The sequence below is a fragment of the Anas acuta genome, chromosome 1 (assembly GCF_963932015.1).
Source record: "Anas acuta chromosome 1, bAnaAcu1.1, whole genome shotgun sequence".
Classification (NCBI taxonomy): Eukaryota; Metazoa; Chordata; class Aves; order Anseriformes; family Anatidae; genus Anas; species Anas acuta.
The window spans coordinates 125,019,064-125,037,101 of record NC_088979.1 but is presented as its reverse complement, the minus strand read 5'-3'; the positions used below and the strand labels follow the sequence as shown (position 1 = coordinate 125,037,101).

The window sequence follows — 18,038 nt, the reverse complement described above, 5'->3', positions numbered from 1 at the left end:
AGCTCAACCACAGAGTCAGGCATATTACAGAGCAAGAACAAACAGCACACATTCTCATTTTGGGGCATGAGTGGTACAATTCATCTTTGTTACCACGCTTTGTTCTAAAATTTCGTTCTAGAATCTCTCACTGTGCTGTGAACCTTCTAGAGCAAGTACCTTCTAGTAGCTACTTCCTTCTAGGACAATACCAGCAAGCATGTTTATGGACCGTCTTTCCAATGCAACAGCGCTGTTGGCATGGTCTGAGCCTTTTGTGCACATTTCTACACACGGTTTAGGTTTGTCCTCATTTGTCAACAACTGTGTGCCCTGCCCTTCTGAGCCTTTGATGCTCATGTTGTTAGCTATCCCATTTCTTCCTCAGCACATACTTGCCTGCCTCTTCACAGGGAGAAAGCTAACTGATGGGGTGTGGAAGAGCAGTGTCTGCATGCCCACAGCACTCAGTTCAGAGCGCAGAGAGGCCCAGCAGGGCTTCTTTTTCCTTCGGGATATCCTTAGGGATGCTTACATCCTCCAGAGTTTTCAATCAAGTCACCCCGAGCAGTGCTACAAGCACCATGTGTGCCTCACGTAGTGGTGACAGAGTAAAGCTTTGCGATCTGTCACAGTCAGGGCTGCTGACATGATCTGGTGATCCCTTCTGATCTCCGGCTCCATATCAGCAAGTCATGTGCCCTAGTGAGTGTGTTTATTATTATTTATCCCTTTGCTAGCAAATACACAAAAAAGCACAGGCATTTTCACACTCGTTCTCTCTCACCAGGGAAGGATAAACACCACTAATGTATCTTGTGAAGCTGCTTGAAAATGTACAAAAGGAGATGGTCTGAGGGCAGTGGTTTAGTTCTTCATCTGTTCTCCTTTGCCTCTGTGAGTTTCTGTTTTGCAACAAGCCTCTTGTGAAACGTCCTGACAGGGAAACGATGAAAATTTGTCATCTCCATGTGTTGTGTGAAATACCCCATCTATGGCTCTGTCTGCACATCACATTCGGTTCCGTGCAGACTGCCTGGCACTGTGGGAGCAGCCCTAGCTCCTCCTCCTGCAGCAGGGCTGTGACTGTAGCCATACCAGTAACGTGGACGGACTCTTGGTGGAGAAGAGCGATGGTGTGGCAGCTATAATGAACCAGCAAGAGAGAGTCAGTCCTGGGACTGCAGGTAACCATAAAGCCTTCCTTTCTGCCCTCCTCTAGGAGAAGGAGAAGGTGGGGGAAAATACGGGGCTGGGTTATATAAAGGGCATGGTACCGTGGCTGGCTGTGTACCAGCAGAAAGACCCAGTGCCCATTCTCAGGGTAGAAACCATCTCTTCTGCGTGTTTGCTGCCACAGACACCGAGCTGGACTGTGAGTCCTTTGAGTAAGTGACCACTTGCTGTTGCGTAAAAGAGGCTGGGGGACAGAGCCCAACTAAGAGTTGGGAAGCTGAGAGAAAGAAGCTCCAGAGAGAGATGAGGAGGAGGGTTGGTGTTTTTACCGTGCTGGGCAGCTAAACACCACCGCTCTCTCACTCCCCTTCCTTTGATGAGGAGGGGAAGAAGTAAAGCAAAGAACAACTCACGGGTTGAGATAAGGATAATTTAATTAAAGGGAAATAATAATAATAATAATAATAATAATAATAATAATAATAATAATAATAATAATAACTACTACTACTACTACTAATAATAATAGAACGATTCTTATGAACGAAACATTTTAAAGAAAAGAAAAATAAGAAAAGGGGAAAAGTGAGGGGGAAAGGAAAAAAAGGGAGGAAAACAAGCAAATAAAACTAATGAAGGCTATGTGGAAGTGCAGAGGAAAGAAATTACCCTCTACTTCCCACAAACGGGCGATGCTTGACCACATCCTTGAAGCAGGGCCTCAACGCACGTAACCGGTGTTTGGGAGGAGGACCGACGTTTTCACGAGAGCCCAGCCCTCCCCTCTTCTTGCTGTTTCCACCTTTTATTGCTGAGTGTGGCATCAGATGGTATGGAATATCCCTTCGGTTGGTTTAGGTCAGCTGCCCTGGTGATGTTTCTCTTCCCACTTTTTTGCCCACCCCTAGGAGGGTTAGAGAGAGGCCCGATGCTGTGCCAGCACTGCTCAGCAGCAGACACAACACTGGTGTGATACCACTGCTGTTCCAGCTACAAGTGCAGAGCACAGCACTGTATGGGCTGCTGCAGGGAAAGTTAACATCCCAGCCAGAACCAGTACAGAGGGAGGTAGAGAAAGAGCATTCAGTGAAAGACGGGGTAAGGGAGGGCAACCAGGAAGGTGTGCAGGTCAGGAAAGAGGTGTGACGGGAGAAGGACAGTAGTGCAGCTTGGGAAGAGCACAGGCTTGGCTTTTGACATGAAGCAAGAGGGCAGTCCCCGTGTTGCCCTACGCTGCAGGTGTGACCCACTGCCAGTGACAGACAGCACGAGCAGGTTACAGCGCCTGCGGGACCTGCCAGGCCTTGGGACAGGGTTATCAGCAGGCTGTCAGGGCACGCAGCCCCTTGGATTATCCTGCCCCCCGACTCTGGGCCGGGGATTTCCACTCTTGCCTTGTGTTTTGCAGCCCCAGCAGAAGGGAGCAGCTGTTCCCGCCTGAGCCCCTGGGTCTTCCTGGCTTCTGCCCTTGCCGTCAAAACTGCCCTTATGACCGTCGGCCTCGGTGGGTGCCAGGGTCCCTTTACTTCTGCGGGGAGGAAGGGAACGGGGCCTGAAGTTGCCTGGTGTCAGGTGGACAAAGAAAACCCCAGCCTCTTTGCCAGCAGGTGACTGCCCTGCACCCAAACAGCCTGTTCTGCTTGTCCCTTTCCCACGCTGCCTCTTAGCTGGGGAGCCGCGTCCCTTGCACAGTTAGCAGGTGGTGTTCTGGCAGGGCCTTCCCACAGCTCCTCTCACTTGCCCACCCGTGCAGATAAAGCCAGTCCTGGGTGAAACCCATCAGTTCCTGCCCTCCTACTGCAACAGGGCCGAGAAGTCTCCTTAGTGCCAGACGACATCTGAGCAGGTTCCCCAAGGGCTGGCTGTTGGCTCTCAGTTCTCCTGGCCGCATTTGTGGTGTCCCTCAGAGCTCCTCGTGGCCCTGTTGCAGCCGAGGAGCCAGCATGATCTCCCTGGACATCCTGCTACCAGGGCTGCCCACGGTTGAGCAGAGTGAGGCGTAAATCCTCCAAAATGCTTCCGCTGCATCCCACCCACACCGCCTGGAACAAACAGAAGGGAAATATGTTGCGTGTAGTGTCCTGGAGTATCGTTACTGCTCTGCGATAACTCTCCTGTGGTGTTCAGCTCCCTTGGGTGAGGCCTCAGCACTCAGCAGTTCTTCCCCTCCTTGGCATGGGTGAAAAGGGTGCTCTAAAGCTGCAGAACACAGGCAGATTAAGAGGGAATGCATATTGATATTCCACCTTTACTAGGATGGTCTCACAACTTCTTTGACCTTTTCCTGATCCCATCCTCTAAGGATGTCTTAGCTGGGCTTTGTCAACTGGGAAAATGAGTCTCAGCCAGCTGAGGTGAAGGGGGCTCATCTGATCAGTGTTTGCCCAAGGGAGGGAGTGACCCGTAGTGGGGAAAGCTGTCTGCTCTTTTCCTTCAGGATACAATTTTCAGAGCTTGTTGGTGTAACCGAGTCTCTGAGGGAGCTCTCAGCCAGAAGGTGGAGGGCAGGACAGCTTGCCCATGAGTGAGGATGAAAGGATGACAGTAGCGCCTTCCTTCTCTTTCCTCTCTTCCCAGTTGTTCTCTTTCACAGGAGCTGTGGCCAGTACAAGACTCTGCCTGAGAATGCTCAAGGGTGGCAGTGCATCCCTGGTGGATCTGCAAGCCAAAGTGAGTGATGCTAAGAGCCTTGGGAGTGACACTGAGCACGTCCCCAAAATTTATTCTGTTGTAAATCAGCCTTTGAGTTTGGGAACGGGATTGTCAGCCAGAGCTGGATTGCCCTAGGGAAGGAAGATGGAGATGTGTGGAAAGAAAATGCTGTGTTTTCAAGTCTGACTTAGGATGCTCTGAAAACATGTCCTGGGCCAGTGGAAGGGGGTGGGGTTCTCCATGTCCACCTTCTGATCACTCGTCCCATTCTCTGCCCACATACAGCCCCTCAGCTCCAGTCCAGTTCACAAATCTAGCCAAAAGCACTTCATCCTTTTGTAAGGGATGGCTCAAGCCTGCGCTCTCCAGTGCCAGGGTTTCTGTTTCTACAAATGTATTGGTAAACATTGATCTACTACAGAAGAACACAGGTAAATTAATATTTTTTTTCTACTTCTTCCACTCCCTGGACTCTTCACTCTCTTGATTTGGTGCCAAGAAGGGAATCTGAGACAACTGCTTTGACCCTGATTAGATTTAAACTGTGTGAAATGAGCAGCTATTCATTTCACAGGGTTGGGATTGACTTGAAGAGAGCATTGGGTCAAACCCCCCAGCCAAAGCAGATTCCCTAGAGCAGGTTACCCAGGAAGACATCCAGATGGGCCTTGAATATCTCCAGAGAAAGGAACTCCACAGCCTCATGCATGGAAGCTGGGAGCTTTTGAAGAGTGTGAGCCCTGAAGCCTGCATCTTCACTCTGCTGGGCGAGAATATGTGAGTGCATGGGACATGGTGAAATATTTACCTGTAGATACTGGAAGAACTAAGCACCTCTCCAGGCAGAAGCATTGCAGGCAGGCAGGTTCGTTGCTTTTCATGTGGTTCTTGCAGCACAAGAATTCTTTGCTTCTGGTTTTGGTTCCTCTGTGGTCTTGCTTTGGACCACAGCCTTCTGGGCCTCTCCTCCCTTCCCTGTTCCTTTCATTTTTCTGGCCCCATATCAGCAGCAGCTGGTTACAGCATTTGGCAGTCACACCTTGATTGCATAGATTAGCACGTAGAGCCCCTGGAGAGCTCCTGTGTGGGGAACCCAAGAAGACAGTCCCTGTGAGGTCTGGGATTTAGGGCAAGCATCTTCATCTCTGCTCAGTGTACCAGAGTGTCTTTGTTGGTTGACTAGACTGGAAGGACTTGTTTGTTGGACATGTTCCATATTGAGCTATATTCTGTGTGTGATAGAAACAGCTTACAGATAGAGGTATATATAACCTGAAAAAAGATAACCTCATGCTTAAAAGAATGTGCCCATGTTTTTCGATCCATCATGAGACTTTCTGCGTGTATGGCAAATTTCTAGGAAAACATGCACGGCTTGTGTAAGAAACTACCAGTGTTGGCAGTGAGGCTGCCAGACTAGTTTACTGTGTATGTTTGTTCCTGTGTATGAGATGAGAGCTAATCACTTGGACAATGCTTTTCTCATGTCATGTCCCCAGAGGAGTGCTGCCAGCCGCTTCCTATCTGACTTCCTCAGGAACGGTGAGGCAGAAAGTGCCTCTCCCCAGTGAGAGCTTGAATGGGCACGACAGAATAAAGGAAAAAGCTCTTCAAGCAGGGGCCCCGTGACAGCAATCTGTCAGGGTGTCAATGGTGCTGTTTGTGGAGCACAGAAGTGAGCATTTATGGCTGTCCAAAAGAAATGTGCAGTTCAAACCCCTTCCCTGATAGTTGGGGTTCTGCGCTGAGCTCACTGAGAAGAGGCACAGCGCATCTTGTCCAACACAGGCTCTTCTTCCCCTACAGAGGACAGCTGGAAGTGCTGTCCAGAGGGCTGGAGACCCTTTCAGGAAAGCTGCTATTACTTCTCAGATGATCAGATGCCCTGGAATGAGAGCCAGCAGAACTGCAGTGGCATGGACTCCCAGCTGGTGGTGATCAATACAAAAGCAGAGCAGGTAAGTGCAGGGCTGGGAGAGGGCCAGAGCAGCCTGGAGACAGGAGTGCCGGGCCTGGAGGGGCCTCAGAGCCCCTCCTGGCTCCTGCAGTGGAGGGGGGATGTCCTTGCTACATGCACTCAGCACTGGCTCCAGTCTGACACCAGCTCCACCCCACTGGGACTCCTGCCACCTCCCTCTGTTCAGTCCTGAACCTCATGGACGTTGTACTCTGCCTGATTTCCAGGATTTCATCTATAAGGAAATAGGAAGACAGATGAAATACCAACAACACAGCATCAATTTATACATCGGTCTGAGGGCACAGGAGGTGGGCCAGTGGCGCTGGGCAGACCAGACTCCCTATAATGAAACAGCAGCGTGAGTATCCCATGACGGAGGGGGTTTGGTGTGGCTCCGGGTAGTGCAAGAGGGTGGAAGAGATGTGAGGGTGTCTGATGAGCATGGGAGGGATATGCCATGGCTGTCTGTGAGAGGACAATGATGGAGCTGGCAAGGGCTTTGCAGGATACCAGGTTCCTACAGATCCATCCATGCTGGTTAGTGGTTAGCAATAAATTATCTGTGACATGGCCATGGGTGCTGTAGGCAGAGAAGAAGCTGCATTTCATCAGGAGAAATACATGAATTCATACAGGACAAGCCTTGCCTGACCTCCGTACTGCCCCACCACACACATGTGCAGGTGTAGGCACATGGTCTATGTTCCTGTAGGTGTGCAGGTGTTGGCACATGGTATATGTTGCTGTATGTGTGCAGGTGTAGGCACATGCTGGGCCAGTGCTGTGATGCTGCAGAAGCAATGGGGTGCTGGAGAGATCACCAGGGCTTGGCTTGCAGATGTTTCTTCTGGAAGAGACGCATCCCCTGCTGGCTGTGAAGTGCCTGGGGTGAGCTGTGGTGAGCAGCTCTGCCCACCAGGACTGAACAGCTCCCTGCTGTGTTGGTTCTAGGAAGAAGTCAGGTTTGCATGTAAGACTGCTGCCAGTGGGATTAGCAGAGTGCGAGGAAGGGTACGACTTCTGTCCATCAAACTGCACCTGGAGTGTCTCCCCTCCAAGCCTTGTGTTCCACGTGTGGCCTTTTCCAGCAATGTGCTTGCAGGGTGCACAGGGAGTAACATGTCTGTCTCTCTCTCAGGTTCTGGAGGTCTGGGGAGCCAAGTGATATTCCTGAAGAGATGTGTGTTGTAATCAGTTACCATAAAGATATTTTCCGAAACTGGAATGATGTCCCGTGCAGAATACGTTCTTATCGGATTTGTGAAAATGCAGCAGTAACTCTATGATGGAGGAATCCTCATCCTGAGATTAGCAGCGAACTGGGAACAGCAGAGGGCTGTGTTGGGAGGGGTAGGAGAGCCTTGGAGCCTTTATCTTGCCTCTGCTGGTGGGATGATGAGACTGGGAGTGATGTTGCTCTGCATCCAGCATCCCCTGTGCATGTGTATTTCTCAAAGTACCCCTGAAGTAGAAACAATAAATGCTAGAAGATCTCTGCCTGTGCTTTCTCAGGCTGACCATCCCATCCCATGGTTGGTGAAGACAGATTTGGCAATGGAAGCTCCAGGTAAGCATGGCAGGTGAAGGGTCATGTCTGTATGGGAAATGGGTCAATGCCTTTCTTTCAAAGCCATTGCCTCCATGGGACTGACACACGAGGGTTCGGGGTCATCAGAGCAGTTCCTGGGCTCTTCTGTCAGTCATCCTGTTCTCTCTGTGTGGGTCTGGCAGCTGCTGGCTGAAAAGAGGTGGAGCTCTCCTGAAGGAAGAAGATGCAGGAATGCAAGAAGGATGCTCAGAGCTGCTGTTCCCTTTCTCTCCTTGAGAAGAGGTGTCTGCTCCTTGCTGGGTCATAGAGGGTCCTGTTCAGCATTGGCTTTGCTGAACAAATACTGATTTCCTGTGAAGCAGAAAATACAATATTACACCGATAAAAAAGGCTCTGGGCTCACTCCCCCTCTCTCTCTTTCCCTTTCCCTCTCTAAGCTGAGGTAGTTTGCACATGCACGTGCTTCATACCAAGCATGTTGCTGTGCCAGCAAAGAGCCAGAGATGACTACTGCAGTAGAAGTTGCATACACCCAGTGAGTCTTAACGCTTCAGAGATAACCTGTGTATAACGGTCCTGTTGCTCTGGGAGAGACTGGGCACAGGAAACCAGCTGTGGGGTTTTCATATGTTGCCATGCTGCAGGTCTTACCTGAGAGAGAAACAGGAGCATGTGCCAGGAGTCTAGCCTGCACATGGTTGACCAGGTATGAGGACATGGCCCCAGCAGCAAAATTAGTAGGTCCTTTGGTCACCCCTCCCACCTCAGAGCTAATCCTGGACTCAACAGATGCAGCGGGCGTCCTGGGAGGCTGGCACCTCAGTGGGCCCTGTCAGGGCACACCTGCCCAGGCTGGACGATGCTGGAGTAGAGGCAGGGAGAGGCAGGGCAGTTGCTGCCCGTGAGGGCCCCTCCAGAAGTGCAATGCATATTGCCTTCACTTCCACCCGAGTCTTGCTGCAGACCGTGTGCCCCTGTGGCTCCCATCCTTCTCCACCCCTTTCTGTTTCCTGGTCCCTATGCCCCCACCTCTGTTTGCCTCGGGAAGCATCATCTGCCTCAGTGCTCCCAAACAAACCGTGCCAGTTCCCCGTGCAGCGCCGATGTGCATCTCCTGGCTGTGTTGTTCTGTCCTACCTATAACGTGAGCCGTCCCTCTGTGTCCCAGTGCAGGGGAGAATTTGTACTGGAGAAAAGGTGGCTGACCAGGAGAGTTGGCTTCCTAAACCCATCCATGGGAGTCGTTGTGTGGGTGGTGGCAGAAGCTGCCGAATGCCATAGCCCAGCAGACACAAGGCAGCTGCATTGCCATGTCCCTAGGTCCAGGCTGTAACGAGGCTGAGTGTGTGCACCAAACAGACACAGCTGCACACATTCACACAGCGTGTACGTATACAGGTACAAGTATGCATAGCATGCAGACAGATGAGCACTGCTGAAAAGCACTTAACACAAACAGCACCAGCAGCCTCACCCTACTGCCCTCTCTGGCTGCTCAGGGTGAAAGCTTGTTAGCAGAAAATATATGCTTACATATATGCAGTATGGATCCCTCCAGGAGGGATCATTGAGTATCCAGTACCTGCACCCTAGATTGCAAGGCCATGCAAGACCCCTGTTGCTGAAGTATTTTCTTCTCTCCACATCCCACTGATCTTGTTGTATCCGTGCTGTTCTTGTTGGCTCTTGTCTGTATTGCAAGCGTCTGGGAAAGTAGACTCAAGAATCTCCGGGGCCTCCAACTAGCATTTCCTAGCAATGAACTTGGTAAAACCAAGTACCACTGTCTTCAGTGGTTCAGGGACAGGCACAAGAGACCCTGGCAACTCTGCCAGGTTAGAACATCTATAAGCAGAGTTGGATGCCATGGGCAGGCATTCAGCCGTCATTCCTGGCTGTAAGGGGTACGGCAAGTACACACCCACAGCTTCAGCAGATGCATGTGCCCTTGAGCTTCCTCAGCAGCCTGTGGGTCAGCAGACTGCATGAAGTGGTGTGGACGCACACAGAACCTGCACCAGCAGCAGGAAGCCCCTGTAAACAGGGGCACCCACACACCCAGAAAAGAGGATGTGTTTTCGTAAGCTGCACTTCCCGCCGCAGGAGTGAGGGCAGGGTCAGGAGCTTGTGCAAGTGTGTGTATGATCACATGTGGGGTCTGGAGTTCTGGGGGGGTAGCTGCAGGAAGCTGTTTAGAAACCCATAGCTGTTTATTAATGTGTCATTGATCCATTATATCACAGAATCACAGAATCTCTGAACTGTAGGGGTTGGAAGGGAACTCAAAAGATCATCAGGTCCAAACCCCTGCCAAAGGAGGTTCCTCAGAGCAGGCTGCCCAAGTAGGCATCCAGAACGACCTTGAATATCTCCAGAGAAGGAAACTCCAAACACTCCCTAGGCAGCCTGTTCCAATGCTCCGTCACCCTCACCGTGAAGAGGACAAACAAGAGAGTCCCAGGGGAGTGTCCTTGAAGCAAAGAGTGAAGCAAAGAAAGCATTCAGTATCTCTGCCTTCTCAGCATCCCCCGTGACCAGGACAACCCCCTCATTCAGGAAGGGACCCACCTTATCCCTAGTCTTCCTCTTGCTGTTTACATACTTGAAAAAACCCTTCTTGTTATCCTTTATCTCTTTTGCAAGCCTCATCTCTAGGTGGGCTTTAGCCTTCCTCGTCGCATCCCTGCAGGCCCTGACAACACATCTATACTCCTCCCAAGACGACAGGCCCTTTTTCCACATTTCATAGACCCTCCTCTTCCTTTTGATCTTATCGATAAGCTCCTTGCTTATCCATGCGGGTTTCCTGCCCCCCTTCCCCGACTTCCTATTCCTTGGGATGCACAGACCCTGAGCATGGAAGAAGTGCTGCTTAAATGTAGCCCAGCTCTCACAAGCACCCTTGCTTTCTAGCAACCTATCCCATGAGATACTCCCAAGCAGGTCCCGGAAGAGGTTGAAGTTGGCTCTTCAGAAGTCCAGGGTGGCAATCCTGCTTTTAGCCTTACTTCCTTTGCCTAGTCCCATCTGGAACTCCACCATCTCATGGTTGCTGCCCCCAACCTTCACATCCCTAACAAGGCCATCCCTGTTAGTAAGAACAAGGTCCAGGAGCACCCACCGCCTCGTCGGCTCCTCCATCACCTGCATCAGAAAATTGTCCTCAACGCATTGTAGGAACCATTTGGACTACTCGTGCCTGGCTGAGTTGCTTACCCAGCAGATGTCTGGGTAATTGAAGTCCCCCATGAGGACCAGCGCTCGTGATCGTGAGGCTACTAGCAGCTGCTCGTACAAGGCCTCATCGACTTCCTCCTCCTGATCTGGAGACCTGTAGTAGACCCCTACCACGTTGCCTCCCATACCAAATATTCCTGATACTATTCCTGATAATATTATTCCTGATAATATTCCTGATAATGATCCCGAATATATGGATCGTGGGTTGCCAGTTAACTACGTGTCATTAATGTACTGCCTCAAGACCGATTAGATTTAAGCTGTGCAATATGAGCAGATTTTCCCTGTAACAGTTCCCTACCCTCTGCATCTTCCTTCCTGATCAGCTGCCCTCAGCTCAACCACAGAGTCAGGCATATTACAGAGCAAGAACAAACAGCACACATTCTCATTTTGGGGCAGGAGTGGTACAATTCATCTTTGTTAACAAGCTTTGTTCTAAAATTTCATTCTAGAATCTCTCACTGTGCTGTGAACCCAGTAGCAAGTACCTTCTAGTAGCTACTTCCTTCTAGGACAATACCAGCAAGCATGTTTATGGACCGTCTTTCCAATGCAACAGCGCTGTTGGCATGGTCTGAGACTTTTGTGCACATTTCTACACACAGTTTAGGTTTGTCCTCATTTATCAACAACTGTGTGCCCTGCCCTTCTGAGCCTTTGATGCTCATGTTGTTAGCTATCCCATTTCTTCCTCAGCACATACTTGCCTGCCTCTTCACAGGGACAAAGCTAACTGATGGGGTGTGGAAGAGCAGTGTCTGCATGCCCACAGCACTCAGTTCAGAGCGCAGAGAGGCCCAGCAGGGTTTCTTTTTCCTTCGGGATATCCTTAGGGATGCTTACATCCTCCAGAGTTTTCAATCAAGTCACCCCGAGCAGTGCTACTAGCACCATGTGTGCCTCATGTAGTGGTGACAGAGTAAAGCTTCGCGATCTGTCACAGGCAGGGCTGCTGACATGATCTGGTGATCCCTTCTGATCTCTGGCTACGTTTCGGCAAGTCACGTGCAACCCCTCCTCTCTGTTCCAAGCACCATCCTTGTTTCCTCAGCAATTAGTCAGAAACCATGATGGCAAGTTCCTGAGCTCTGGGTTACTGGGCTTGGGCCTCGCATGGGGACTTGCCCAGGCTGAGCCACACATGGGCCTTCCTGTGGTGTTCTGGCTGCTTTTGTAGGCCCTTGTAAGTGTGTTTATTATCCCTTTGCTAGCAAATACCAACAGCATAGGCATTTTCACACACGTATTCTCTCACCAAGGAAAGATAAAAACACCACTAATGTGTCTTGTGAAGCTGCTTGAAAATGTACAAAAGGAGATGGTCTGAGCAGCAGTGGTTCTGTTTTTCGTCTGTTTTCCTTTGCCTCTGTGAGTTTCTAGGTTGCAACAAGCCTCTTGTGAAACGTCCTGACAGAGAAATGGTGAAAATTCCCCCATCTCCATGTGCTGTGGGGAATACCCCATCTATGACTCTGTCTGCACATTGGATTCGAGTCCGTGCAGACTGCCCGGCACTGTGGGAGCTGCCCTAGCTTCTCCTCCTGCCGGAGGGCTGTGCTTGTGGCTGTACTGGTAACGTGGACGGACTCTTGGTGGAGAAGTGATGCTGTGGCAGCAATAATGAACCAGCAAGAGAGAGTCAGTCCTGGGACTGCAGGTAACCATTAAGCCTTCCTTTCTGTCCTCCTCTAGGAGAAGGAGAAGGTGGGGGAAAATACGGGGTTGGGATATATAAAGGGCATGGTACCGTGGCTGGCTGTGTACCAGGAGAAAGACCCAGTGCCCATTCTCAGGGTAGAAACCATCTCTTCTGCGTGTCTGCCGCCACAGAAACCGAGCTGGACTGTGAGTCCTTTGAGTAAGTGACCACTCGCTGTTGTGTAAAAGAGGCTGGGGGCCAGAGCCCAACTAAGAGTTGGGTCGCTGAGAGAAAGAAGCTCCAGAGAGAGGTGAGGAGGAGGGAGGTAGAGAAAGAGCATTCAGTGAAAGACGGGGTAAGGGAGGGCAACCAGGAAGGTGTGCAGGTCAGGAAAGAGGTGTGACGGGAGAAGAAAAGTAGTGCAGCTTGGGAAGAGCGCAGCTATGGCTTTTGACATGAAGCAAGAGGGCAGTCCCCGTGTTGCCCTACGCTGCAGGTGTGACCCACTGCCAGTGACAGACAGCACGAGCTGGTTACAGTGCCTGCGGGACCTGCCAGGCCTTGGGACAGGGTTATCAGCAGGCTGTCAGGGCACGCAGCCCCTTGGATTATCCTGCCCCCCCGACTCTGGGCCGGGGATTTCCACTCTTGCCTTGTGTTTTTCAGCCCCAGCAGAAGGGAGCAGCTGTTCCCGCCTGAGCCCCTGGGTCTTGCTCGTTTCTGCCCTTGCCGTCAAAACTGCCCTTATGACCGTCGGCCTCGGTGGGTGCCAGGGTCCCTTTACTTCCGCGGGGAGGAAGGGAATGGGGCCTGAAGTTGCCTGGTGTCAGGTGGACAAAGAAAACCCCAGCCTCTTTGCCAGCAGGTGACTGCCCTGCACCCAAACAGCCTGTTCTGCTGCCCCTTTCCCACGCTGCCTCTTAGCTGGGGAGCCGCGTCCCTTGCACAGTTAGCAGGTAGTGTCCTGGCAGGGCCTTCCCACAGCTCCTCTCACTTGCCCACCCGTGCAGATAAAGCCAGTCCTGGGTGAAACCCATCAGTTCCTGCCCTGCCACTGCAACAGGGCCGAGAAGTCTCCGTAGTGCCAGACGACATCTGAGCAGGTTCCCCGAAGGCTGGCTGTTGGCTCTCAGTTCTCCTGGCCGCATTTGTGGTCTCCCTCAGAGCTCCTCGTGACCCTGTTGCAGCTGAGGAGCCAGCATGATCTCCCTGGACATCCTGCTACCAGGGCTGCCCACGGTTGAGCAGAGTGAGGCGTAAATCCTCCAAAATGCTTCAGCTGCATCCCACCCACACCGCCTGGAACAAACAGAAGGGAAATATGTTGCATGTAGTGTCCTGGAGTATCGTTACTGCTCTGCGATAACTCTCCTGTGGTGTTCAACTCCCTTGGGTGAGGCCTCAGCACTCAGCAGTTCTTCCCCTCTTGGCATGAGTGAAAAGGGTGCTCTAAAGCTGCAGAACACAGGCAGATTAAGAGGGAATGCATATTGATATTCCACCTTTACTGGGATGGTCTCACAACTTCTTTGACCTTTTCCTGATCCCATCCTCTAAGGATGTCTTAGCTGGGCTTTGTCAACTGGGAAAATGAGTCTCAGCCAGCTGAGGTGAGGGGGGCTCATCTGATCAGTGTTTGCCCAAGGGAGGGAGTGACCCGTAGTGGGGAAAGCTGTCTGCTCTTTTCCTTCAGGATACAATTTTCAGAGCTTGTTGGTGTAACCGAGTCTCTGAGGGAGCTCTCAGCCAGAAGGTGGAGGGCAGGACAGCTTGCCCATGAGTGAGGATGAAAGGATGACAGTAGCGCCTTCCTTCTCTTTCCTCTCTTCCCAGTTGTTCTCTTTCCTCTCATCTGAAAGGATGACAGTAGCGCCTTCCTTCTCTTTCCTCTCTTCCCAGTTGTTCTCTTTCACAGGAGCTGTGGCCAGTACAAGACTCTGCCTGAGAATGCTCAAGGGTGGCACTGCATCCCCGGTGGATCTGCAAGCCAAAGTGAGTGCTGCTAAGAGCCTTGGGAGTGACACTGACCACGTCCCCCACGTTTATTTTGCTGTAAGTCAGCTTTTGAGTTTGGGAACGGGATTGTCAGCCAGAGCTGGATTGCCCTAGGGAAGGAAGATGGAGACATGAGGAAAGAAAATGCTGTGTTTTCAAGTCTGACTTAGGATGCTCTGAAAACATGTCCTGGGCCAGTGGAAGGGGGTGGCTTGCTCCAGTTCTACCTTGTGATCACTCGTCCCATTCTCTGCCCACATACAGCCCCTCAGCTCCAGTCCAGTTCACAAATCTAGCCAAAAGCACTTCATCCTTTTGTAAGGGATGGCTCAAGCCTGTGCTCTCCAGTGCCAGGTTTTCTGTTTCTACAAATGCAACGGTAAACTTTGATCTAATATAGAAGAACACAGGTAAATTAACATTTTTTTTCTACTTCTTCCACTCCCTGGACTTTTCACTCTCTCGATTTGGTGCCAAGAAGGGAATCTGAGACAACTGCTTTGACCCTGATTAGATTTAAACTGTGTGAAATGAGCAGCTTTTCATTTCACAGAATCACAGAATTGTAGGGGTTGGGAGATACATGAAGAGAGCATTGGGTTCAAACTCCCCTGCCAAAGCAGGTTCCCTAGAGCAGGTTGCCCAGGTAGTCATCCAGATGGGCCCTGAATATCTCCGCAGTAAGGGACTCCGCAGCCTCATGCATGGAAGCTGGGAGCTTTTGAAGAGTGTGAGCCCTGAAGCCTGCATCTTCACTCTGCTGGAAGAGGATATGTGTGTGGAAGGGGCATGGTCAAATATATACCTGTAGGTACTGGAAGAACTAAGCACCTACCCAGGCAGAAGCATTGCAGGCAGGCAGGTTCGTTGCTTTTCATGTGGTTCTTGCAGCACAAGAATTCTTTGCTTCTGGTTTTGGTTCCTCTGTGGTCTTGTTTTGGACCACAGCCTCCTGGGCCTCTCCTCCCTTCCCTGTTCCTTTCATTTTTCTGGCCCCATATCAGCAGCAGCTGGTTACAGCATTTGGCAGTCACACCTTGATTGCATAGATTAGCACAGGGAGCCCCTGGAGAGCTCCTGTGTGGGGAACCCAAGAAGACAGTCCCTGTGAGGTCTGGGATTCAGCTCTGCTCAGTGTACCAGAGTGTCTTTGTTGGTTGACTAGACTGGAAGGACTTGTTTGTTGGACATGTTCCATATTGAGCTATATTCTGTGTGTGATAGAAACAGCTTACAGATAGAGGTATATATAACCTGAAAAAAGATAACCTTGTGCTTAAGAGAATGTGCCCATGCTTTTCAATCCATCGTGCGACTTTCTGCGTGTATGGCAAATTTCTAGGAAAACATGCACGGCTTGTGTAAGAAACTACCTGTGTTGGCAGTGAGGCTGCCAGCCTAGTTTACTGTGTATGTTTGTTCCTGTGTATGAGATGAGAGCTAATCACTTGGACAATGCTTTTCTGATGTCTGTGTCCCCAGAGGAGTGTTGCCAGCTACTTCCCATCTGACTTCCTCAGGAACAGTGAGGCAGAAAGTGCCTCTCCCCAGTGAGAGCTTGAATGGGCACGATAGAACAAGGGAAAAAGCTCTTTAAGCAGGGGCCCTGTGACAGCAATCTGTCAGGGTGTCAATGGTGCTGTTTGTGGAGCACAAAAGAGAACATTTACCGCAGTCCAAAAAGAAATGTGCAGTTCAAACCCCTTCCCTGATACTTGGGGTTCTGTGTTGAGCTCACTGAGAAGAGGCACAGCGCATCTTGTCCAACACAGGCTCTTCTTCCCCTACAGAGGACAGCTGGAAGTGCTGTCCAGAGGGCTGGAGACCCTTTCAGGAAAGCTGCTATTACTTCTCAGATGATCAGATGCCCTGGAATGAGAGCCAGCAGAACTGCAGTGGGATGGACTCCCAGCTGGTGGTCATCAATACAGAAGCAGAGCAGGTAAGTGCATGGCTGAGAGAGGGCCAGAGCAGCCTGGAGACAGGAGTGCCGGGCCTGGAGGGGCCTCAGAGCCCCTCCTGGCTCCTGCAGTGGAGGGGGGATGTCCTTGCTGCATGCACTCAGCACTGGCTCCAGTCTGACACCAGCTCCACCCCACTGGGACTCCTGCCACCTCTCACTGTTCAATTTTGTTACTCATGTAGATTATTATTTTTTTTTTTTTCTAGGAGTTCCTCTTTAGCTCAGTGAAAGGACTAGTTACTAACACCTATGAAACAAAATATTACATGGGCCTGTCTGCTCACAAAACTGGGAAATGGCAATGGGTGGATCGGACTCCATATAAGAAGATGGGCACGTGAGTATGCCGAGAGAGTGAGGAAAGTCCTGCAACTCACTCCACTTCGTCTAATGGACCAACACACAGTGTAAGGCAAGGGCTGTGTCATTGAGGGGTGTCTGTCCCTAACTGCCCTGAAAAGTCACGGAGACACAAATATTTTCCTTTGCCTTTCCCGATCTGTCACATTTTTGTTCACTTTTGTTTTGCACAACTGTTTGAGATGACTTCACCCCAACTGTCAGGCAGGCCAATGCATTCTCAATAGGGGAACTTTCTTTTACAGGTTCTGGAAACCTGGAGAACCCAATTTGCTCTTTGCAGAAAAATGTGCTGCAATTCATGTCAAGGGAAGCACGGACTCCAACACATACAGTAACTGGAACAACATCCTTTGCTCTACAAGTTGCTACCGAATTTGTGAATTGGCAGTCAAATTTGTCTGAGGGAGGTGTCCTGGTTTCGGTTGGGATGATGTTAATTTTCTTCACTGTAGCTGGTATTGTAGTGGAACAAACTGTCCCTTGGAAATGAAAGGTATCGTCTAAGTTTATTTAAGGATCCCTATAATCAACAATCATTTATGTAGCACAGGACAAAAAATAATCTATGTTCAATGTTTAACTTAGCGTCCATTTGATCAGGGACAAATTGCTCTTTCTCGAAGGAAGAATGGAAAGGAGGCAACAGAAAGCAGCCTTAAATTGTCCTTAGGTGATGTGACCACATATGGATGAAAAGGGTTAGGGAAGACCACTGAAGACCACCAAGGGCCCCCAAAGAAAAATGTATGAGCAGAAGGGTCTGAAAAGGTGGCAAGAAGAATGATGCCACAGGATTATGGAAGTCATGTAGATTAGTATTAATATGTATTAAATAGAGAGAATATGCATGAATTTACTGTAGCAAAGAAACCAGCAGTGGGCGTGCTTGAGTTATGGAAAATCTATCAAGTACCCAGGCCTGAATAAAAGCAATATCTCTCCTGACTGTGTGAGAATTGATTTGTTGCACACCAGGTAAAGGATCCACGTTTTTGGAATTACAGTATTGTGACATATTTTGGATTCAGGAGGAAAATAATGTTGACAACAAACTGAGTAGTTGCTGAGCAGTGCTTACACAGAGTCTTCTGTTTCTCATGCTGCCTGGCTAGCAAAGAGGCTGGGGGGTTACAAGATGCTGGGAGAGGACACAACTAGGACAGCTGACCCGAATGGACAAAAGGAATGTTCCATGCCATATAACATCGTGCCCAACAATAAAAGCTGGTGCAGTTGGCCAGGAATGGGAGGACTGCCATTGTTCAAGGACTCGCTGGGCATTGGTCAGGTAGGAGTGAGCAATTGTGTTGTGTGTCACTTGCGTTCTCTATTTCTTTCCCTCTCCCTTCCTATCTCTCCCCATCTCTCTCCCTTCCTCCCAATCTCCCTCTTTTCCTTTGTCTCCCCCTCACCCTCTCTCGAGCTCTTTCTTACTTTCTTCTGCTTTCTCTTTCTTGCACTTTCATGGAACAGATCCTCCTGGAAGATATGTAAAGGCATATGAAAGACAGGAAGGTGA

General features: G+C 50.3%; 1 protein-coding gene across 7 annotated transcripts; it reads left to right on the top strand.

The window, feature by feature from the left end:
• The first annotated feature begins 750 nt into the window (after window positions 1-750).
• Window positions 751-17,464, top strand: LOC137865655 (C-type lectin domain family 4 member D-like). 7 transcript variants are annotated; one of them, XM_068700909.1, is made up of 6 exons: window positions 751-1,166; window positions 12,865-12,960; window positions 14,098-14,190; window positions 15,984-16,135; window positions 16,363-16,493; window positions 16,762-17,464. In XM_068700909.1, the coding sequence occupies exons 1-6, from the start codon at window positions 1,130-1,132 to the stop codon at window positions 16,919-16,921; spliced, it is 669 nt and encodes a 222-aa protein (XP_068557010.1). In that variant the 5' UTR covers window positions 751-1,129; the 3' UTR covers window positions 16,922-17,464. The 7 variants fall into 7 exon arrangements, with proteins under 7 accessions (XP_068557010.1, XP_068557000.1, XP_068557045.1 ...); XM_068700899.1 differs by lacking the exons at window positions 12,865-12,960; window positions 14,098-14,190; window positions 15,984-16,135 and adding exons at window positions 2,564-2,659; window positions 3,733-3,825; window positions 5,614-5,765; XM_068700919.1 differs by lacking the exons at window positions 12,865-12,960; window positions 14,098-14,190; window positions 15,984-16,135; window positions 16,363-16,493; window positions 16,762-17,464 and adding exons at window positions 2,564-2,659; window positions 3,733-3,825; window positions 5,614-5,765; window positions 5,992-6,125; window positions 6,906-7,264 and having other exon boundaries at window positions 781-1,166.
• The last annotated feature ends 574 nt before the right edge of the window (window positions 17,465-18,038 follow it).

Bases quoted from the DNA above. Each gene is read 5' to 3' on its own strand.
- LOC137865655 (XM_068700909.1), top strand. From the start codon at position 1,130: ATGAACCAGCAAGAGAGAGTCAGTCCTGGGACTGCAG. The intron at 1,167-12,864 runs GTAACCATAAAG...TGTGTTTTTCAG, and splicing joins AGTCAGTCCTGGGACTGCAG to CCCCAGCAGAAGGGAGCAGC. The intron at 14,191-15,983 runs GTGAGTGCTGCT...CTTCCCCTACAG, and splicing joins CGGTGGATCTGCAAGCCAAA to AGGACAGCTGGAAGTGCTGT.